Below are 24,701 nucleotides of genomic sequence, written 5' to 3' on the forward strand. Positions count from 1 at the left end.
GCTTGTCCTTCCTCCGGGAGGGGGGGCAGCCAGGAGCAGTGGGCAGCATTCGTTGACGCGCCCGGGGACCTGGTACCAAGTGTCCATCGCTGGTCAGACAATGTTTTTCCTTACTGACGTGAGGTGGAGGAAACCCCATGTGAGCACAGGGAGAACATGCAAACTCCACACAGAAAGGCTCCTATTCGGGAGATAACCCGCCGGAGGACGGTGCCAACAGCGCACCAGGCGGGAATCGAACCCAGGACCTTCTTGCTGTGCCAACTTCTTCACCGTGCCAACTGGACCACCTGATTTGGACCAACCTTTCATCCCCTATCCCATTTTCCCTCCTTTTAACTCAAACTGGTATGCAGAATATAATCCAGATGAATAAACCAAGCGGTAAAATGTTACGTTTCTAAAAGTACAAGGGGATGTTAAAAAGTGAATGTGAAGAAATTAATAGAATGTGGTGTTTATATTTTTTGGAATTTAATTTCAAATAAAGATGAAAATAAACAAGCAAATTGGTTCTGATTAAAGAAATGAACATTTACTAAAATGAATTGATCACCTTGTTAAATAGGCATATTAATGTGTGATTAACATGAATCTAAAATAAAATACCATCCTTCAAATAGGTTCAAGGCAAAAACATAAAATGAATTATATCATAAACATTTCTAATATAAAATAAACATTTACATTTTCTTCTCATTCTAGAACAACGAGAAGCCCACAGCAGCGCTCACTTTCCTGCTGCCTCCAACACAGACACTTGACCAGAAGCTCCACGACAACAACAATGGCGGAGCAGCTGCAACTTTTCACCTTTTCCGTACGAGAGCGAATATCTGCGCTGGTGGGAGAGCTTCTGTTCCTGTGTGACAAGGTGAAGGTGGGAGAGGAAGTGAGAGACGTGCTGAGCGACAAGGTGATAGCGGCAGGAGGAGACATTTTCAGGGAGTTTGAACGGTCTGTGGTGGACTGCGAGAGCAGACGGAGGCGCTCGGTGCAGGAGATCTGGAGGCTGTACAGAGGGCTGGCTTTCATCCTGAGACCCAGAGTCCAGCTGAGCAGAGCAGGTCTGGATCCTTGTAATATATCTCAAAAGGCTTATATCTTTCACATAGCTATTAAAAATAAATATGGAGCTATATAATCAAAGTCTTTTCTTGATTGCCGCCATCTTGTTGTGGTGTACACAACAAATTCTAGATTTATGTATGAAATGGTATGTTTTCTGGGCTCCAGACTGCAACCATTTAGTCGCATATTGCGACCATTTTTGGAGACAGTGCTCCTAAACTCTATAACTAGCAGCAACATAGGGACTTGCAAATATGGAAAAGATTTTTTTTAATCATCATGTATCATGTAAAACACGAGAAGGGAGTGATAATTAGTGTGTGTCAATGAGAGCGAGTTAGAGAGAAATGGAGAGCTGAGGCTATGTGAGTGTTCACAATATCAACATTGACCACCACATAAAGATTATTTTTTGTTACTTTTTAAAATGGGTACAATCTTATTTCATGGTGCTGCCCGGTACCACTGTGGCACCGGTTCCTATACGATCTGTATCTACCAGACCGGATTGCGACGCAGATTTCAGCGCCTCACTTCGATGCCATGCCCGAGCTGCCAAGTGGAATATCTGCCCAACGCACCTTCACTAAACATTATGGTTTGGAGCAAACTGCTTAAAACCCTCTGTATTCTTCTGTATCACACACTGCTGCGTTCCTCTCCTGTGCAACTCGAGCCAATCAGCAGCGGTGCTTGTCAATGTCACATTGTGGTCGCTTGACCACAAAATTTTGTGGTGCTCCTAAATTTTGTGCTTGTGTGCCTTAAGTTTTCACAAGGTAGCACCAGCACGATTAGTGGATTAGTGGATTACATTTCACTGCATATATGTATGGAAGTATGTATATGTATGTGACAAATAAAAAAATCTTGAATCTTGAATCTTGAATCTTAAAGTTAGTCTGGAGCCCTGATATATGTACAGTTACAGTATATGAAATTGCTATCTATTATCTTGTATGAAACAGCACAAGTTGCAACCTATTTCATGGCTGCCAATCAGTTACTGACCTTTTTTTTACTAGAAATAAAATGGAAACTTCGGTGTTATTTGCACAGGCTGTACCTTTTCCAACATGTAATAAACTGTAAGCTGTCTTGAATCTCACATTGAAATTATGACAATTTTGAGGGTGGCGAAGACGGGTGTGTGATATGATGTAATTTATGATTAAAATGACATGTTTCATATAATTATAAACTGTGATCAGATTTAAATGAAAATTATTGGACATTTTGGTTAGATTTGAGGATAAGAAAACCCATTGCAAAATGTATATAGTGGAATGCGCTAATCTTGAGGTTTCACACCTTTCTGTGTCTGTATGTCAGTGTTGCCGCCAGAGCTCCAGCAGCTCTCTATCTGTAAAGAGGAGCTTCCCCCTGAGCAGCAGGAGTGGAGCCCCAGTCTGGGCCAGGAGGAGCCAGTGCCCCCACATATTAAAGAGGAAGAGGAAGAACTCCCTGTGAAGAGGGAACATGATGAAGAGTGTGCTGAGTTGTCCCATCTTCATCAAAGCCAAACTGAGGATAAGAGAGAAGCAGAACCTGTAGCCAGCACCTCAACTGAACAGATGAAAACACAAGCTGATGGAGAGGACTGGGGAGTATCAGAAGCAGCCAGTAGCTCAGATGCAGCTGCTGCTTTCGAACCAGCTGGTGCTGAGCAGCTCCTCTCTTCACACTCTTCTGAAACTGAGACTGAAGACAGTGATGAAGATTGGAAGGAGACCAGACAACCTCAGTCAGGTAGGTTTTTATTTTTTCTCCTACCAAGCTGTTGACCAGATGAATGTCAGCATGTAATCATTTCATCAATTGTTGATTCCCCATTTAATAGAAATGGGCAAAATCATATGACCAGCACAGATATTCACAAAACCAATGAAACAGAGTTTCTGTTAGAAAAAATTGGTGCCAGTCAACGTGTCCTGGGAGATTTCAATTTCCCTGACAAATAGGAGAGATTCCGGTCAAATATTATCTGTTTATTGAGCTTACAAACAATTGATAAGCAGGTTATATAGAGAACGACATCATCAAGGCATGGAGATGTATAATATTTTTTATTGAATACTCAAAATAAGTTAAGCTAATTGGCTTAGCTGTCAGTTAAGCTATTTTAAAAATAAATAAGTAAATATTACGAATATTACTACTTGAAATCAAATTATTTCTGTTCGTGAACAATAAGTAACAAGTGCAGATACTTTAACATTTCACTAAAATAATTTTTTGATCAAATCAAAAATAAAATAAATATGGCAACTAGGTCTAATTAAATACATAAAGTTTGTGGTGTTGTCCGTCTTTGTCGGGACGTCCCGTCCACATATTTGACACAATGGATATTTACCGTCTGCTTTGGTTTGGAACTTAAACATCCAAAAAAAACATATAACTATGGAAACAAACTATGGATGTATGTGTCGGAACGACACATCATCTTTCTATCTCCCCAGTGTCTAGAACTCTTGTGTCTAGAACTCCAGAGTTCTAGACACTGGTGTGTGTGTGTGTGTGTGTGTGTGTGTGTGTGTGTGTGTGTGTGTGTGTGTGTGTGTGTGTGTGTGTGTGTGTGCAAGCGCAACCTGTCCACGTTGAAGGGGCGGGGCTAATTTATATATTGAGAAATGTGATTGTTCAGAAGTGGAAGTTCAGCTTTAGATCGTCCAAACTGATTGGCTTTCCGTTGCAACTTGCAGATTGCGGAAATGAACAGATCTGAGGATTTTTTTTTTCTTATCAAAATGATCGAGTCTATTTTATTTTGACACAGATACACAAATATGGCGACAATTATCTTTTCAGTTTTATTGCCCAGAAATAATTCAAACTGTCCTTAGGGGGAATTATTTTCACTGGACATTATCACCGAAAGATTTAAATTTGTCGGACTTCAATAGATTTTCCTGGTCAAAAAACGCCATTACCCGATAACGGAAACGCTATAATGAAACTCTTTGACATTTGTAGTTTGGTCAAATCATTAAGTCTTTATTAAAGCCTTTTCGTAGAGGATGAGGTTTACCTCTGCTTTCTACCATCAAAACAATTCTTCAGGTATCTGGGTTCATACAGATTCTTTATTCAGTTAGTCTGAAATGTAACAGAAGCAGATTTGAGATAAAGGCCTACCTCATCTATTATTTGCCCTTCATTCAGAGTCTTATTAATCAATGATGAAATGTATGACATATGTGACCCACCACAGACTTTAGATACATTTGGTGGCTTTTGACTTTTTTCTGCATCATTTGAAAGTGAAGAATCAGAGCTTCAAAACAAGGTGTCAAATCAAGCAAATATTTTTAAATCTATGACTTGTTAATGACAAGGGTGTGGCAAACGGTGATTCTGAGATAATCACCTTCAAAGTTTTCTTCACACTTGGTTTCATTCAGCCAGCTCCCAGAATGCAAATGGTTGGAGGACCAACACAGCCTGGCTACTGCCACATGGCTACTTGACACCCTGCTGAATGGGGACTTGACACCCTGCCGAATGGGGCAATCTCTGCATTGTTCTTGTGTTTTGAGGGAATGTTGAACAGCGTCATTGACATACCACATCTTTTGTTTTTAAAAAGGCTTTTATTTAACAGTAGGAATATGATTTTTTTATAAAAGTGTAATTATTTAGGAGTTTAAAAGTGTGGACAACACAACAAAATGTAGAGTATCAATAATATGAGTCTCTGTATATCAGCCTCGGTATATCATTTAATATATAAATATGCGTATGCCAAATATCTTCAAAGTTGTTGGAGTTATTACGCGGGCTAACACCAACCTTTCCCTCGCTATACTCTGAGAGCCTGTTTGGGGTCTCTTTTCATTTCCTTTTTGCCCTTTTCAGCTGCATTTTCAGGTAAACTTGAGAATCTTGTCCATTGCTACTTGTTCATAATCTGCATCACCAACCTCAACGACTTCATCACGTCATCAACTCCTTCTGTTGTAACAATGGGTGTGTCGTTGGTCCCCTGCGGTTGAAAATATTCTATTTCATCGTCACATTCAGGTTGAAATCCGCTGTTTGAAATGTTCTCCAAGTCCGGGATAACACAGATATCAAATTCAGCATCGCTGTCGGAGAACTGACTATCATCGCGGAAAATGAAGTCCAGTATGTGCTGCTTACACTGACTTGGATCTATCGCACTGGTCAGATAAAGTCCGCAATATGATTTCGATCTTCCGCCACACGCTTCTCGTTATCCATAAAAACACGGTGATGAAAGTTTTCACAGTGAAACTGGATCCTCGTCTTGTTTACCGAAGTGACGTCAACGTGACTTCTTTGGTGGTATACGTTGGGGTACGCCCCCTCCACAATGACGTCCGCGTGTGTGTGTGTGTGTGTGTGTAAAAGTCGTACAATTTAAAGGTTTAAATTTATCAAAATGCACAAATTGCACATATCTGTACATACATAGGCATATTCCCTCTCTCTATTCCATCTTATTTCATTTTATTTTTATTGTATTTTATTCTATATATTTTTATCTTATTCTATAAGCATTCAACTTACTGTATTACGTTTTAGGAGTCAGTTAGTCGGTCTATTAGAAAGGAATTCTTTACTTTTATTTCTTTTTTTCCTAGGACATATTGTGTGCTACCACCGGGTGCGTTGCATTACATTTCACTGCATATATGTATGAAAGTATGTATATGTATGTGACAAATAAAAAATCTTGAATCTTGAAAATGGTTTTACATTGTGACTTCACATCTCATGGAATATGAGGGATGATCGTCCCCTTTAATTTTTAATTTTTTGGCATCTGCTCAATTTTATCCTCGTTGTTACCTTCTAGGCCATGACTCCTAGCTAGAATGTGTCTGCTTTTTAGAGGGCAAACTTTGTTTTATTACTCGAGTTTCTCAACTCTGCTCATAATTGTATTTATTTATTTATTTTTAACCTGTACTGTCAGCATGTTGGGCATACAACAAATAGTATTTGCATGCTATTTCACCAAGGACACAGTAAGTCTGCAAGTGGAGTTCAACTTCAAACTGCAATACAACTCTTTATTAATTCTTGAATCATCAAGAACTGCTGCAATAACTCTCTCCTGTGGACGACCTATAGGATGACAAGAACACCGTTTTTTTTTTTTACACAGAACCATCACCAATCCCTGTCTTTTAACTATTTCTCATGTTTGGGTCTATAAACAACTAATCAGTACGCCAAGAGGGGGAGATTCACCACAGGTGAGACCATTAATCATAGAACCAAACAATATTAACATGGAAAACAAACATCGGACGATGACATGTGTTGAGTTAATCAGATCATAGTTATGGCAGTAAATGATGGAGGTGAATGCAACTGTGTGTGTGTGTGTGTGTGTGTGTGTGTGTGTGTGTGTGTGTGTGTGTGTGTGTGTGTGTGTGTGTGTGTGTGTGTGTGTGTGTGTGTGTGTGTGTGTGTGTGTGTGTGTGTGTGGGGGGGGGTGTGGGTGTGTGTGTCTCTGTCTGTCTGTCTGTCCGTCTGTCTGGTCGGTCGTGGCGCCTCCAAGCAGCGGAAAGGGCCCCGCAGGCAAGCTGGCGGGACCCCCATGTCCGCCCGAGGCCTGCACCTCCTGGCCGCGAGCCCTGAGCGCCCATCCATGTAGCAGAGTGTGCTCAGTGCAGGGCACCTTAATGTTAGCCACCCATCCTGCCAATGGCAGCAGGCCGCCAGATATATGGGCCCACCGCCACCCGGGGAACCCGCCGCAGAGAAGCCACGCAGTGGGAGCAAAGGCTGACAGCCGCACCCCAACCCACACCATGCCAGGTCGCAGCACACTGTAAGCCACCAGGCCCAAGCCGCCAGGACTCCAGCCTAGGGGGCCCACCCGGCGGCCCCCCGGCGGCCCCCCGGCCAACCACGCCCCCACAATGACCCACGAATGACCCGCAACCCTGGAGAACCCCAGTGATCAATGTGTGCTGTTGGCAATTTCAGTTTAAATTGCGGGGTGTGGGGGTGCGAGTCCTCCAAGCAAATCGAACCCGAATCTCACATCCCTCCTGCCTCGCAGACCCTGGTCTGGTGGAGTGTTGTCCAGAGTAGGATTGGTGTGCGAGTGTATGTGTTCTAGGCTAATATGAGTGGGATTACAATTTTGGGATGGACGAGAAGCATGTCGGGGCTGGGGCGTGACGGGCAACATTGCAGCCGCCCGCCACATCCCCACCCAAATAGCTTGCACGCCACCCATCCTGCAAACCCTAGGCCTATTGTGTGGCGTATGAACTAAGTATGAGTTTTGGAACTCGGAAAGATAGGCGAAGCGCAACCGGATCAACGCAGGTGCGCAGCAGGCCGGGCCAGGCCTCAAACCAACACACGGACGCCAACCGCAGGCACTCCCAAGGAGCACCGCACCCCCAACCCCTGGAGACAGGCCAGCTCAACCCAGGAACAAGAGTGGGCACACCACCTGGCCCATCCACCCAACCGCAGAGCACCAACGAGACCAGGAGGACCCCCACATGCCCCAAAGCAAAATCCAATGTGGTAGCCTGCTCTGTGGAAGGTTTAAGGAGGTCAATATCCTAGCCTGTGGATCTTTGATGGCTGTAGTAAAAGTGTTTTTTCTCCATTGCGTTTCAATTGATTGGCAAATATTTACCTGATTTTCATTTGGAATTCAAAATAATTAGCTTGTTCGTACGTATTGTCTTTTGATGGATGACATTATCAAGTTGAGATGTAATTGTTGTTGTTGTTGATGTAAATATTCAGATCTCATTTCGGATTTGCTCAATGGGTGAGTGGGCTTGTTGGGAGTGCAAGTCTTTTAATCGTTGTTCAAGTTTATTTTGGCATTCTTGTCCTTTCTTTTTCTTGTGAGTGTAGAATGAAATAATACTACCTCTCTACAGTAAGGATGGTGATATGTCCAGAGAGTCATTCAGTTCACTGAAGGAAGTCCATTCTCTGGAAAATAAATGGTGCAGAATGATGTTGTCTCTGCAGAAATATAAGGATATATGTTGTCTTTATAATCTCTGTTTGTGGTGTGTGTTTTTTTTACTCAAGCAGAGTGTTCCAACAGGTTGACTGATTAAGAGTGTTGTTAACCAAGTAGGCTATCTCTAGGGAGTAGAGTCTACATAGTACTGGTCACACTGACCCCCAGATCCTTAGCATACAATAATAGTTAACTACATTGTTGTTAACTGTTTTTCTTAGCCGAAGCTAAACCGGACAGCAACTGCAAACAAGCTTTACAGTTGCAGAGCTCACCGATGCGCTTGGTATACTAGTTATGAAATCATTTCAAATCAATAAGTGGGATGGTGGAATAATGCAGCCAGCCGGTCATTATTGCAAAATAACCCTCTTTTTCAGTGATCAGCCTTTAAATATCCTAAATCCCAAGTGCCCTGTCTGTTTTATAATCCACTCGTCTCTTTCCCTTTCCTCTCTTAGGTTACTACAGAACACTTCATCCTACTAACAGAGGAAAGAAACTGTATGACTGTGAACAGTGTGGGATGAGATTCAGTCAATTTGGAAATCTCAAGCATCATCAGTTTACACACACGGGAGAGAAACCTTACCCCTGTGAACAGTGTGGTAAGAGATTCAGTCAATTGGGAAACCTCAAGCATCACCGCTTTACACACACGGGAGAGAAACCGTACCCCTGTGAACAGTGTGCGAAGAGCTTTGCGACAATAAGTGTTCTAAAAAAACATCAGTGTACACACACACAGAAACCTTACCCCTGTGAAGAGTGTGTGAAGAGCTTCAAGACTAGAGGTGATTTAAAAAAACATCAGCTTTCACACACAGGAGAGAAACGTTACCCTTGTGAACAGTGTGGGAGGCGATTCAGTCATTTAGGAACCCTCAAACTCCACCAGTTGACACATACAGGAGAGAAACCTTACCCCTGTGAACAGTGTGGAATGAGATTCAGTCAATTAGGAAATCTCAAGCATCATCAGTTTACACACACAGGAGAGAAGCCTTACTCCTGTGAACAGTGTGCGAAGAGCTTTACGACAAGAAGTGTTTTAAAGAAACATCAGCGTACACACACAGGAGAGAAACCTTACCCATGTGAACAGTGTGGGATGAGATTCAGTCAATTAGGAAATCTCAAAAGACATCAGCGTTCACACACAGGGTAAAAAACCTAACCCTGTGAGGAAAAAGATTTACAGTGGAGGAAATAATTATTTGATCCCTCACTGATTTCACTCAATGAAATGCAAAATAATTTATATATTTTTTTAATGTGATTTTCTGGATTTTCTTTTTGATTTATATTGTCTCTCACTGTTATAATAAACCTACCAAAAATTAGCACTAAAATTATAGACCGTTAATTTCTTCGTCAGTGGGCAATCTTACAAAATCAACGAGGGATCAAATAATTATTTCCTCCATTGTAGTCGCCTCAATAATCTCAAAACACATTCGTAATTTCACACTGGAATGAAACCATATGACTGGACATTGTGCGAAGACAATTTGTTCTAAAAGCAATCTCAATAGACATCATCTTAGTCACTAATTAGAGAGACTGCACCACTATGTAGAATGTTGACGCCTGAACTACTGCTACCAGGTGAGAGAGACCAATCCTCTCCCCGGGCGCTGCACAGAGCACCTTTTACATCATGGACCCATTAGAGAAACTTCCCGAAGAGGATGTGGAATGTTAAGATTGGATTACAGGACAGGATGACATTAGTTCTTACCTTTTCGAAATGGAATTGCATGGTTTTGCACCACTCCAACTACCTCGCTTCAAAATGGCTGAACAGACCAGGGCATGATAGTTTTGTTTTTATTCTTGCATTGCGGCCTATGGAGTACAAATCTAAAACATCAGACTGAGACGATCAGCACTCTTTTTCTTTTCTTTTATTTTTTTTCCCACACACATAGAGAGAGCGCCTTCTCTCTGTTCTCTCCGTGTGAAGTGCAAAGTGTCAACTCAAAGTTGTTTGTTTGTATGTAATCCTTCCCTAGAAAAAAAAAGCTGTTGATATGATTGTAACATGAACCCTAAAGATCCAAGTGTCACAAAAAGGGATTAGCTGAGGTGCTGTCACCAGAGGATTAGTTTACAACTCTTCTCTTTTTGTTCCTGCTCTGCTAAAATAGTTTGGGCTTTCAACAAAAGACACTGTGAATGCATCCATTTTAATCGTAGACAATATTCTTACGATTTGCAAAATGTAATTGTAATTTCTTGATTGTTTAATTCCTAATTTGTCTTTGCAAATCAATGTTATTCTAATACTTCAATATCGTTCGAACAACAATTCCATTCCAATTAATTTTTATTTTTATGTTTAATGTTTTTTTGGAGAAGCAGCATCTTATTTTCCAGACATTCTAATGGTGTCACTGCTTCTGTATTAAACTGCATATAAAACAACATACAATACTCAAAAAACTACAATATTTCTGCCTGTTATTGTAAATATAAACAAAGAAAACTAATATGTATGAAAAACATGAAATAATAACAATTTAAAATGGAAAAACTAAATGTGCAACCTCAGACACATCTCCCTTCCCACCCCTAGCCCTCTGGAAATGATTACTAACATCGATCACAATCTCTTTCATGAGGAAATAAAGGGGTGCCGGATCTTTTTAAATTCCCCAATATTCCCTCAGAACATACCGAGGCGCTGCGACATATTCCATTCAAGATTCAAGATTCAAGAGGTTTATTCGTCACATACATATACATACTTCCATACATATATGCAGTGAAATGTAATGCAATGCTCCCGGTGATTACACACAATACGTCCTCGGAAAATTTCTTTCTACTAGACCAGGGGTGCCCAATATGTCAATCGCGATCGACCGGTAGATCGCGAAGGTAGTGTGGGTAGATCGCACGCCATTCAAAAAAAAAATAAAAATAAAAAATCTGCATGGAAAAGACCAAACCGTGGTCAACATGATCAGTTCAGTTCAGTCGTGCAACTTCTGTCCTCAAAGCTGCAGTGCCATGATTTGGGGAACTTTCTAAACCTTGCATCAAAGCTGGAGACCCAAGGGAAGGCAGGGAGGGGAGGGGTGCGAGGAGCGCCCCGACAGTGCACGCTCCACAGAGCAGATTGACAACTGTCTGTCAGACTTTGACAAACGGTTTCAAGGTGCTTTACTCAAGCCAATCGCTACATTTATGTGCTTCCCATTTAGGGAAGATATTGAGGTTGATTCATTCGCATCAAAAATTGCAACACTGTTTCACCTGAACTCGTCTGCAGTGGAGGATGAGATGTTGACACTACAGGCTGACATTCAGCTCAAGTTCAGGGCTCATGGACCGTTTTGGAACTTACTCACAGAGGAAAATTACCCAAACATTAGGAAATGTACTGCCTCCTTGACTGCATTATTTGGCTCTACTTATTTATGTGAGTCAGCCTTTTCCCACATGAAGATTATTGAGTCGAAATAGCGTTCCACCATGACGGATGATCATTTGGAAGCCTGCTTGAGGCTGGCTACCAGAAGCTTCTGTCCGGACTATGCAACCCTGGCCAGCTCCATTCAGTGCAAGTCATCAGAGTAAGGTAGTGACCATAAATTTATTTAATGCTATTGTGCTGTAAGGGTTCATGCAGGGATGCAAGGTACACCAACATATATTGTATATATGAAGTATACTTAGTATATACATATAAATAAATATATTTAGCATTTTTTAATGAAGCACGTAATACAGTAAGTCGAATACTTATAGAATAAAGTAAAAATATATAGAATAAAATAAAATAAAATAAAATTAAATGGAATAGATAAAGGGAATAGGCTTACGTATATGGGATAGACTTATGTATATGGGATAAGCAATTATGTATATACAGATATGTGCATTAAAGTGGCATGTGAATAAAATGAGGTAGTGTTTGTGGGATAATACAGCACAGTATACAACAGTACGGCGCAGCAATACGGTAACACCCAACAACCCTGAACAGTGACACAGTATGCGGTACAGTATGCTACGTACAGTACAGTAGGTAGTGGAGCCTATGTGTGTGGCTCAGTGAGGACCCCTGGTGAGGTCAGCGTTGACAGTTCTAATGGCTTGCGGGAAAAAACTCAGTCTCAGTCTCTCTGTTCTCGCTGTGTGACTGCAGAGACGCTTGCCTGACCGCAGCAGCTGGAACAGTCCGTTGTTGGGGTGATGAGGATCCTTCATAATCCTGCGTGCTCTGCTATTACACCTCCTGGTGTATAAGTCCTGCAGGGAGGGGAGGGTAGTTCCAGTGGTACGTTCAGCTGAACTCACCACCCTCTGCAGCCTGTCCTGAGCAGTGCAGTTCCCAAACCAGGCAGTGATGTTGCCTGTCAGGATGCTCTCCACTGCTCCACAGTAGAAGGACTTGAGGATCCTCACCGAGACCCGGAATTTCCTCAGCTGCCTGAGGTGGTAAAGACGCTGCCTCGCCTTTCTCACCAGAGTGTCTGTGTGAGTGTTTGTATAGTCCATGTTTAGTCCTCTGTGATGTGGACTCCCAGGTACTTGAAGCTGCTCACCCTGTCAACAGAAGTCCCATTAATCACCAAGGGCGTGTGCGTCCTCGATTGTTATCCTCACCTAAAGTCCACAATCAGCTCCTTAGTTTTGCTGATGTTCAGGGGGAGGCTGTTGTCCTGGCACCAGAGTGACAGGTCAGCCACCTCCTCGCGGTAGGCCTTCTCATCGCAGTCTGTGATCAGGCCCATGACAACGGTGTCGTCAGCAAACTTGATGATGGTGTTGCAGCTGGACCTGGCCACACAGTCATGTGTGTACAGGGAGTACAGTAGGGGGCTGAGGAAACAGTATTCCGGGTGAGGGAGCTGGACATGTGCTTCCCCACCGTAACCACCTGGGGCCGGGCTGTAAGGAAGTCCAGGATCCAGGCACACAGTGGAGTATTCAGTCCGAGCTCCTTCAGCTTGACAGCCAGTCTGGTGGGGACTATGGTGTTGAAAGCTGAACTCACATAGGCCCCCTTCTGGCCATCCAGATGCGTGAGCGTGGTGTGCAGTACCTGGGAGACCGCGTCATCCGTGGATCTGTTCTGCCGGTACGCGAACTGCAACGGGTCCAAGGTGCAGGGGAGGGAGGCGCAGATATAATCCTTAATCAGCCTCTAGAAACACTTCATGACCACTGAGGTGAGGGCCACCGGATGGTAGTCATTCAGGCAGGCAGGAGAGGCCATCTTTGGGACAGGAATGATAGTGGACCTCTTGAAGCAGGACGGGACCACTGATTCAGCCAGGGAGATGTTGAATATTGTAAACACTGGAGCTAGCTGGTTAGCACAGGTTTTCAGTACTCGCTCAGATATGCCGTCTGGGCCCGCAGCTTTCCTGGTGTTCACCTGCCTCAGAGCCTTCCTGACCTCCTGCACGGACACTGAGAGTGCGCGCTCATCCCCAGCGGTGTAACTCCAATTAGCCGGCGAGCTAGCGGTGCTGTTGCCAGACTCAAACCGCGCATATTACTGACCTTCTACACCAGTACCAATAAGGGGATAAGTCATGTACACTCACCGGTGGACATCTTATACACACACACACACACACACACACACACACACACACGCACGCATGCATGCACGCACGCACACACACACGCACACACACCACCACACCTGCTTCAAGTGCACCCCACCACCCTCCTGGTTGCATTCCTCTCCTTTCCTCCCCCATTTGCTGCCACGTGACCAGTTGTAGTTCCACTTTTCCTGGATTCACTGTTTTTCAATACATATTGTCGTCCAATGTTTATGTCTTTGTGTAAATGTTGTTTGGTTCTATGTTTATTTGTCTCACCGTGGTGAATTTTCTCCTCTTGGAGTAGTGATCAGTTGTTTATAGACCCAAACATGATAAATAGTTCTCCAAAGAAGGGGGTTGGTGGTGGTTCTCTATATCCAAAAACTGTGCTCATCTTATAGGTCATTCACAGGACAGAGTTAATACAGCAGTTCTCGATGATTTAAGAATTAATTAAGAGTTGCATTGCAGGTTGAGAACTTGAACTCCACTTGCAGACTACTGTAACTCTGTCCTAGATGCAATGGAACAAATACTCTGTGTTGTATGCCCAGCATGCTGACAGCACAGGTTAAAAAAAAAAAAAGTGATTTACAGGTGTCAGGGTTCGCCCGGGTCCTACCAGCATCAGCCACTAGATGCCGCCAGTACTGCCTTTTCAAGGTTGCTCTGCTTCACCTATTTCTGTTCCTGATTACCCTGCCTCATTAGATGATATGTTTCACCTGTGTCTCGTTGGTCGTCCCTATTTAGACCCTGTCGTTTGTGTCCTCGGGCGCTCAGTCTTGAGTTTGTCTAACCTCATGACAACGCTCTTGTTCCAAGCTCCTGAGACCTCTTATTTGTTTTTGCCCAGTTTTTGTACTTGTTTTGAGTAAACCTCTATTTTTACCACCTCGCCTCTGCCTTGTTCTCTGCACCTGGGTTCACTCAGCATACCCCCTAACAACAGGTATATCGTTTTTCTTCAACAGCTGTTGAAATGAAGCAAATGTTCCGTCTATGTATAGATCACCAATTGTTGGTATTCCCCAATTCTTCCATAAAGCAAATGCACAATCCAGAACAGAAGGGAAAAATAGGTATTTGCTGCATGTGGGTTAGGGTTAGGGTTATCATGAAACTTAACCCTAACCCTCACCCACATCCTGCATTGCTTCCTGGCAGGGCTTTGGCTACCCCACACAGAAGAAAGAGCTTGTGAAAAACATCCTTATGTGGCTCAAGGAACATTGTAAGCTTAATAACAGTTGACAACTCGTGTATTCCACTTTGGTGTTTCCTTTGCAAAAGCCTCCTTGTTTGGTGAAGTTCCAGACTGAGATCATCAGAATCACATTGATAGATTTCTCCTAAGTGAAAGACTGCTCCATCTTGAAGGAAACTTGTGCTTTTTATGGTCCAGAGCTTGACTTTCTGTCCAAGATGGGGAAGAAGATTGTCCTAAAGGTATCCTTGAGCACAATCTTGGTCGATGGTTGGATAGCATCCAACCATCGTTGCATTTGAACTGACCTATTGTAGATATTATTACAGACCCACCAAGCCTCGAGCTGACTTTTTCAGACCTCCCTTTCTCTGCATTCATTTTTAAACTTGTGCTATCAGCATGCTCGGCTTACAAAACAATATTTGTGCCATTGCATCTAGGACCGAGTTAGTCTGTAAGTGGAGTTCAAGTTCTCAACCTGCAATGCAACTCTTTTTTAATTCTTAAATCGTCAAGAGCTGCTGCAATAGCTTTGTCCTGTGGACGACCTGTGGGTCGACCGGAGCACAGCTTTGTGTTACACAGAACCACCACCAATCCCCCTCTTTGGAGAACTATTTGACCATGTTTTGGTCTATAAACAATTAATCACTACTCCAAGAGGGGAGAATCACCACGGATGAAACAATCAACAGAGAACCAAACAACATGTACATGGAAAAACATAAACATAGAAACAAACATGTACACAGAAAAACATAAAAATAGAAACATCAGACAACATATATTGAAAAAACAGAGTTAATCAGGTCTAGGAAAACTGGCACAGCAATTGAACATGTGGCATCTTCCTGACATAGTTATGGCAGTAAATGAGGAAGAAAAGGAGAGGGATGTAACCAGGAGGGTGTTGGCTACAGGAAAGCCCCGAGCACCCCGCCCTGCAGCCACAGAAGACCCTCCAGCCAACAGAGAAGCAGGTAGCCCACGGAGCAACATCCAAGCCGGCCCAGAGGAGCATCAACCAGCTACCTTCGCCAAGCAGAGCCACACCACACCCAGAACCCACCCGTCACCAGGCGCACAACCCAAACTCAGCTGGCAGGGGGCCCACCACCCCCCCAGTGTTCAATGTGTGCTGTTGGCAATTTAAGTTAAAATCGTGGGGCGTGGGGGTGCCGGTCCCCAAAGTATGTTGATCCTGAATCACTTGCAGCTCTCCTGTCCAGAAGACCCTGGTCTGGTAGAGTGTTGTTCGGAGTAAGATTTATGTGTGAGTGTATGTGTTTTAAGCTAATATATTTAGAAGTTTTCAAATCTTTGTGTGATGGTCTTAAAGTTATGGTCCATGTAACTTTCATAGCAGCTCTATGCAGTTAGCAGTTTATTTTCAGATTTTAAATGTTTACAAACATTTGGTATAAATGCATTTGCTGAAATGTGTTAGGGTGACTTATCAGATTTTAATGTGGTTTCTGTGTGTGTGTGTAAGCGCAACCTGTCCATGAGGTAGGGGGCGTGGCTTAGTTCTATATCGACAAACGTGATTGGTCAGAGATTAAGCTTTCAGATCAGCTTTAGATCCTCCAAAGTGATGAGCTTCCCATTACAATTTGCTGAGTGCGGGAATTAACAGATGTGCAGACTTTTTAATCAAAATAATCCACCCAGCACAATTTCAAATTGTGCTTGTGTGATTGTGTGTGTGTAACACGACCCTGGGTCCCTTGAAAGGTGCTATATAAACTGAAGCCATTATTAAAACATTCTCACTGGTGTGGGTTCGGAGCCTCCAGATGGATATTGGCAGGGGTTGACAGATGCGGCCATGCCTGGCTGGCATTGTAGAAGTCTGTAATCATGTTGAAAGAAGTAATGGTTCTTATTACTTACTGTATTGTAGTGAGAAGTCTAGTTTAGTGCCTGGTCGTTGTTACCACAGTAGTTTATTGGTGCGTACTGTAAAAGTAAACTCTGTGAAAGCCCAGCTAAACTTGTTTTTGCTCTGCTTTTATTCTTCTCTGCTTCTATGCCTCATGTGAAGCATTTTGAATTGCTCTTTTGTATGAACTGTGCAATAGAAATATATGATAAAATCATAACCAGTTCCATAGTTCACAGAGAAGGAACTCGTCGTCTTTAAAAATTGGTGCATTACAGCGTTGGGGTGCAATTCCACGTCTCAGCCACTAGAAAACTGGACTGTGGATTGGCCTCGTAGTCCTCAAGCTATTGGGGGAAATCACATCAAAGTTTGTCAACAAACTCAACTTATTATGACAGATAACCCTTGTATTATGTTAGCCAGATTGTACCCAGGTGTAGGTGTTTATCATCACTAAAAAGCTGGTTAACATATTAGTTTCAGCCTGAGGTGGAACCAGGCCAACACAATTTAACCAGTTCATAGGCTTAAGGTCCATCACAGCCAACAATTTGTAGAGCAATCAAACTTTGATTGGTCTTACAGTGCTGATATTCTGAAGATTCATTAACCATCATTAATCATTAACACTCAATGTGAAGTAATGTAAAAAAAAACAAAAAAAACACATGACTACAATTCACTGGTTTGCCTGGAGTTGTAGAAGTCATGCAGTAGATGGCAGCACATTAAGTTACATAACATACATTGTATTAGAATACATTTGAGAATCCCAGATGTTTGAGTACAGGCCCTGATCTACTGTGGAGACCCAAGCAGTTGAGAGTGAGCAGTTTGGATACAACAATGTCCCTTCATGTAAGTTTAGCGAATGAACCTCTTCCCACACAGTTTACAGCAGTACGGATTCTCTCCAGTGTGAAGGCGTTGATGATTTACTAACTCACCACTGCAATTAAACTTCTTCCCTCACTGGTCACAGTGGTACGGTCTATCACCTGTGTGGAAACGTTGATGCGTTCTAAGAGTTTCTGATCGATTGAACTTCTTCCCACATTGGTCACAGTGCTACGGTTTCTCTCCTGTATGAATACGTTGATGTATTTTTAGATAACTCCTATTACTAAATTCCTTTCCACATTGTTCACAGCAGTATGGCTTCTCCCCTGTGTGAATTAGCTGATGTTGTTTCAGGTTACCCGAGGTAAGGAAACGTTTGTCACACTGGTCACAACTGTGATTTTTTGGTCTGTCTTTCCATCTGCTGGTGGTTCCAGAGGATCCTATCGGCTGAGAGGCTGCAGAGGGGAGGAGACTCTCTGCTCTGATCTCTCCACTTCTCAGCTGTTGGATGTAAAGCTCTTTGTGACTCCTCTTAATGTGTTTATGGAGGAAGAGCTGAGATGAGAAGGAGAACCTACACCCAGGACAGGAAAATCCATGAGTCTTCACTGCTGGAAGAACAGAGGGAGAGTTAAGACACACATAAGCCCCTTTCCCACAAGGAATCTGTAACATTGCTGGATAAAAAATATCCAGCAAAGGCAGCAGGTAGTCTGTGGCAGCTTCGCCTACCATACGCCACCCGAGGAGAGTTTTCAGGGACCTCCGGCACAGAGACACAGAAGACGGGGGTTGTAGACACAAAAGTTTAACGTGATGGACATGTGTCATGACAAGGGCTTCTCTCCTGAGTGTGTGTGGGGATGGGGGTTTTACCTGTTTCTCGTTAGACAAATCAACGACCAAGAAATAAAGAGCCACTCTGATCTAGTGTGTGTCTAATATCACGCGAGACTAGGCTACAGAATCGTTTTTTTTTAGGCCAGTGCTTTGCTCCCCATCTCCTCGCCCCTCCTGGATGGACTCTTTCCTCCACTGACAGAGAGGGGACAGAGCCCTTGTCCCTGGACACAATAACCCTAACCCAAGGTGTCAAATCAGTGTGATAATTTTCAACTTGTCCTACACGCTCTGCCTCTGGAGAATGATCGTTCTCCACCCGTCCTACCTTTCTCTGTCCGCTCACTCCCTCCCCAGCTCGTGGTGCAGCCGGTGAGGAAGTGAAGCGCTTTGTCCCGATGTCCCCGCACTGCATCCCTAACTGTAAATGACACGTCTAGTGTCTGAGTGGCATTTTTAAGAAGAAAAATAATAAAATTAAGAATATGATGACCTGAGACTGGACGTGTTTCAGTTTCTCGTCTTTGCAGCCAAGCGCCACGGTTCTGATCAGAGTAAACATTTTTCCAAATGTTTTTTTTTCTTCCTGAAAACATAAAAAAGAAATATTGGTATGAAATAAATATTCGTAAAAACCCACTATTTGTGCTTTATTTGGATTCGGCTCCACCTCTACTTTACGGAAATGTTATTGCTTCCATTCCCACACACTTCCATTCACAGCTATACTTGCATTTTGTCGGAAATGTCATTACTTCTAGAGTGGGGAGATTAACAGAACGACTTTCACGGAACATCGACACCAGCTCCTTTTTCCACATGACACCAATACGGAACATATCCAGTAGATTTACAGCTTTCAGTGCAAGTGAGAAAGGGGCTTTACAAAGAAGTCAGAGGGCACCAAGAACTAAGAATATTTGAATGAGCAATCCGTAGTGTTTCATTTGTTTGTTAAGCAAATTGACCTTAATGTATCAGCAGGGTTCACAGATGTCGTTGATCAGTGCCAGTCAGTCCCTTCTAACCTTGATGTCCGCTCAGATCTCAAGCTCTCTTTTTGGGTAATTTTTTCTATTACTTCTTCCTCTTTAAGGCAATATCTTCCGCCCTCTTTGAACATTTGTCAAAATAACTCACATTAATGCAACACCAAATGCCCACCAAGAAGTAAAGCAGCTTCCAATTCCTCAATTGATGCTTTCGGCTGTTAATTTTATCCGACCAGGCCGAATCAAGGCTGTGGGCGCAGCATGCTGATTGGATAAGTGGAGTCTAGACAAGCAGGGCTTTGTAGCATTCCAAGAACTTGAGACAGCAAAGTTCAAGGCAATGAAACACGCTCACAGCATGAGGTAGCAGCAGGAGGGAGCAAGCAAGGGATGGGAAGATCTATTGGTCAGAAGTCTGGAAGGCAGAGCCAATTCCCATCAACTTCCTCATGCAGTCGATATACGACATTCTTCGAAGCCCACCCGACCTCTTCTGCTAAGTTATGGTGGAAACACCAGCATGTCCATTGTGCCAGAGAAGAGGATCACATCCTCAGCTGTTCCCTAGGAAGAACAGATGGAGGCGGCTTTTAAGTGGAAGAAGGCCAAGTTTGAAGACTTGGTCGGCGAGTGCCTGAGGCAGGGATGGAGGTCACAATGTGTGCCCATCGAGGTGGGTTGCATAGGCTACGCACTGTACAGAGCCCACAAGCTCCCTGACAGAACAGAACTGCAGAGCAGGAATGCCATAAAGAAGAGCGCGCAGAGAGGGCCTCAAGATATCGGTCCAAAGTGGCGATCCATGGACCACACAGCATTGGAAAAATTTGCTCCAAGTGCAGGAACGTCAGCGGGGTCTGTATGCTTGGGACGCTCAGCAGGAGGGAAGGTTCTCAGATTACTCCGCCCGTCCAGATCTTAATTGCTTCCCAAGTTGAAAGAGCAGTTTGTGGTCACACAGTAAGTGGTGGAGGTTGACTAGGAGGTTGCACATTTTGGTAGAATAGAATACGACTTTGTTTTTAAACTATTTCCGGAAAATCATCTTTTGGCCTCACCCCATCCACAATAGAAAAAACATACTTACGGTGTCATCACAGATGACAGTAGGAACACACAATGAGGTACATGAAAAACCCAAAGTCTAATGACACCACCAATGCCATGTATGACGAACATCTCAGGCCGGAGGTCGCTGCGGTGCAACAATGCTTTGCTAATGTTTTCTCCTCCTTACCAGGTCGCACAATGCCTGTGCACCACCACGAAGGTCCTATTTCTGCCTGGCATTAACACGCGTCCTAGGCCAGTTTTGACCAAATTAGGTCCCATAGCAACGGAAAGTGCACCTGCGATGACTCTCTCCATTACGCAATACACTGTCTTGATCCAAGGCGGAATGGGACAGTCCCTTAGTTGGGTTTAAAATGTTCATTTCATATGAATAGAAACTAACAACAACAAACTGATCTAAAATAAAACACACAGGAAACCCGGCACGCGAACGCACAGTGCATCGCCGTCTGGAGGAGAAAAACAAACTCCACTCCAATTCTCTGAGTTAGATTTACGTCTTTCATTTTCCGTCCATGTAAGAAATGAAGGAAAATAAATAAATCGGACTGGCCTAATGAGCGGGAAGTGAGATCTGATCACAAGGGGTTACTTGAGACGCATGTGAAGACACATTCTAATGTCAGGTGTAAACAGACGCACTTAGATCTGTCCTCTTATGATTGGACCACCCAAGACGCATGTTAATGCCAGGTGTAAACAGGGCAATCGAGACCTGTGGCGGGACTCTTGCTACCCTATCGCTTCTTCGAACACAAGAGAAATGAGGCTCAGGCAGAGAATAAGGCCATGCTGCAGATCGGGCTGATAGAGGAGTCCAGAAGTGACGGGTGGAGCCCCATCATGCTGGTTCCAAAGCCTGATGACATTATCTGCTGACATTCATCTAGTTAACCAGCAACAGGACGAACACTAATAAATAGTTATCTGACGGAGGTTCTGTGGTTTCCTTCCAACCTCCATCACCGTCTTCAGTCTCAGGTTCAGAACAGTGTGAGGAGGGGAGCTGGATCTTCTGGATCTACTTCTGTTTCCATCCGTTCAGTTGAGGTGCTGGCTACAGGTTCTGCCTGTCTTCACCTCAGTTTGGTGCTGATGAAGCTGGGACCACTGACTCTTCATCATGTTCCCTCTTCACAGGGAACTCCTCCTCTTCCTCTTTAATGTGTGGGGGCGCTGGCTCCTCCTGGCCCAGATTGGGGCTCCACTCCTGCTGCTCAGGGGGTAGCTCCTCTTTCCAGACAGAGAGCTGCTGGAGCTCTGGAGGCAACACTGAAATACAGACACAGGGAGGAAAACAAGGACATTGAGACCAAGCTGAGCTTAGAGGAATCTGTGATGTCACACATTCATCACTAACTGAACGTCATGACACATTATCCTTTAATCTTTCTCTTCCACCCCCACCACATGTATCCATACCCAAGACAGGAGATGACTTCAGGTGTTTTTAATGCTAGCAGTGTGAAACTGGAACAGCACAAAAGTATACAGATTAACTACCAATCTCTATGCAAATGCAATAATTTTAATTAGTTGTCAATAAGTTGTTAATAAGTTGTTAAGTTGTTAGTTGTTCATAAGTTGTCGTAGCTCTTACAATGTGTGCATAAACAAATAAACTTAATGAACAGATTCTGCTTCCTTAAGGGTAATAACGAGGAGACGCTCCAATGCTACCTTCCCCAAATGTAGCGTTAGTCCCAATGGCCGATTAGGAAGTCACAGTATTACAATGTCACAATATCGATTGTGATGTCACAAAGTTGTCACAATGCTGATTGTGATGTCACAATGTTGTCACAATGCTGACTGTGATGTCACAACGTTGTCACAATGCCGATTGTGAGGGAAAGAACAGACAATGCATATAAAAATTACAACTCTGGAATCATCAAACTCATTCGAAAGTCAATGTGTCAGGTCTAACCTTGACCCTGCCTCACACATTCAGCCTTAAAAGTCTGATTAAAAGTGGATTCCTGCTGAGAAACAGTAGCTGACTAGAAAGCATGAATTCAAGTCAACAGGATTTTTAGGACTGAATTAAAGAGTGAACCGTGAAACAGTGGAAGTTGTTGGAATTGAAATTGTTCTTTAAGCAGCTTAAAATGGTCAAATGATGAAAAGGCCCAAATCCTTCAGAAGGACTGAGGTTTGTCGTAAAATATTACTGGTCAATCCAACATCCTGTCCATGAAGCCCCTCCCATTCCCCTGACTTCTTTAAACCTATAAATGGGTATTCTCTTCTGTATTTACTGAAAGGTTAAAGAACAAAACACAGGTTTTACAGCCTGTCACCAAGCTGTCTCTGGTTAAAAGATACCATGAGTTTACCAAGAATATGAGGAAAAATATACTTGATTAAATTTGATAAATAAAACATGATAGTAATACTAACACTTACTGATTTGATAATTGGGAACCAAACCACACCTGGGTGGTTGGATGTGGTCTACCTGTGTCCTCCTACAGTCTGGCCCTCAGGACCCCACTCTGGTCCGGGATGCAGCCGTAGTCCTCAGACATGGTCCATAGATAAAACCGTACTTGTAGCAGGAATAGACCAAACTTGATGAACATGGAAACATTTCAAAGTTTAAATTTTCATTATTTACAAAGAACACCTTGGAGCTCTCCTTCTGGCTACTGTTATTTATTAATTATTTTTTTTTAACTTGTGCAGTCAGCATGCTGGGCATACAACACAGGGTATTTGGTCCATTGCATCTAGAACAGAGTTAGTCTGCAAGTGGACTTCAACTTCTCAACCTTCAATGTAACTCTTTATTAATTCTTAAATCATCAGGAACTGCTGCACTAATTCTGTCCTGTGGATGACCTATGGTATGACAAGAGCACCGTTTTTTGTGATACAGAACCACCACCAATCCCCCTCTTTGGAGAACTATTTTACCATGTCCGGGTCTCACCAATCACCACTAGCTGCTGTGGTCAGGCAAGCGCCTCCGCAGTCACACAGCGAGGACAGAGAGACTGAGAAGGAGTTTTTTCATGCAAGCCATAAGGTCTGTCAATGCTGAACTCACCAGGGGTCCTAATAAAAACCAATGAGACACTCACACAGGCCCCACTGCCTTACTGTACTGTATGTAGCATACTGTACTGCATACTGTACTGTATGTAGCACACTGTACTGTATACTGTATTACTGTTCTAGGTTACTGTCCAGTGTTACTATATTGCTGTGTCGTACTGTTGTATATTGTACTGTATATCTCCACACACACTTTATTAATTTCACTAACTGCATTACATTTTAGTGTGTGTGTGTGTGTGTAAGGTGTCCACCGAGTGTGTAAGGTGTCCACCGGTGAGTATACAGGATATATCTCAATTGGTTCTGGTGTATAAGGTCGGTATTATGTTGTGGCGCCTTCAAGCAGCGGAAAAGGCCCTGAAGCCCGCCCCCCCTGAGCTCCGCAGCTGCATAGACACCCCACGGCAGCGGGGAAAGCCCCGAGCACCCTGCCCTGCAGCCACAGAAGACACCCGGGCCCCCAGAGAAACTAGGGGCCCGCAGAGCAACCCCCACGCCTGGCCCCGAGGAGCATAACCCAGTCCCAGGAAGCACGAAGAGACCCCGCACCCCAGGGGCACACACAAACAACCCACTCCCAAGTTCCGGCAAAAGATGCAGCGGCAGACACAGAACCTGGGCCGCGGGTGTCAGGCACGGATCACAGGCCTGAAGCCAGGTATTAAACCAATGTACTGTTGGTTGCGCTAGGGTCATTGAAAATATTTAGTTTATTTTCGGTTGTATAGTAATTTTCACTGCTGCTATCCTACCAATTAGTGAGATGGGTAGATTGTTCCATTGAATTAGGTCTTCTTCAATGGATATGAGCAATGGAGTGAAGTGTAACCAAATCCAACACATTGGTGAAGATATCAATATCAAGGTATCTAATGTTGCCCGTTAATGGTTAAGGGAAGTTTCTGGGTTACAGCATTCCAGTCCTCCCCACTGAGTGGTAAGAACGTGGTTTTAGTACAATTTATTGAATAGTCTGAGATAGCTAAGAATTTTGATATAAGATTGAACACCTCCGGTCGGGTTGATATTTGGTTTTGTATGTACAACAAGATATCGTCTGCATACAAACTGATTTTGTGAACAGAGTTTCCTGTTTGTATGCCTACAATATTACTGTTTTGACGGATAGCCGCCCTGAGGGGTTTAATAAAGATGGCGAATACTAAAGGGGAGAGCG

The 24,701-nt window shown here is 43.4% G+C and overlaps 1 protein-coding gene across 1 annotated transcript; it reads left to right on the top strand.

Annotated features, from left to right (window-relative positions):
• Positions 1 to 271: 271 nt before the first annotated feature.
• On the top strand, positions 272 to 21,340 carry LOC307230749 (uncharacterized protein; the record flags this gene model as incomplete). Its single annotated transcript, XM_080001186.1, has 5 exons — positions 272 to 348; positions 706 to 1,067; positions 2,404 to 2,537; positions 19,956 to 20,060; positions 21,221 to 21,340. The coding sequence occupies exons 2-5, from the start codon at positions 788 to 790 to the stop codon at positions 21,338 to 21,340; spliced, it is 639 nt and encodes a 212-aa protein (XP_079857312.1). The 5' UTR covers positions 272 to 348; positions 706 to 787.
• Between the last annotated feature and the right edge of the window lie 3,361 nt (positions 21,341 to 24,701).

Source organism: Zeus faber, assembly GCF_960531495.2.
Source record: "Zeus faber genome assembly, chromosome: 5".
Lineage (NCBI taxonomy): Eukaryota > Metazoa > Chordata > Actinopteri > Zeiformes > Zeidae > Zeus > Zeus faber.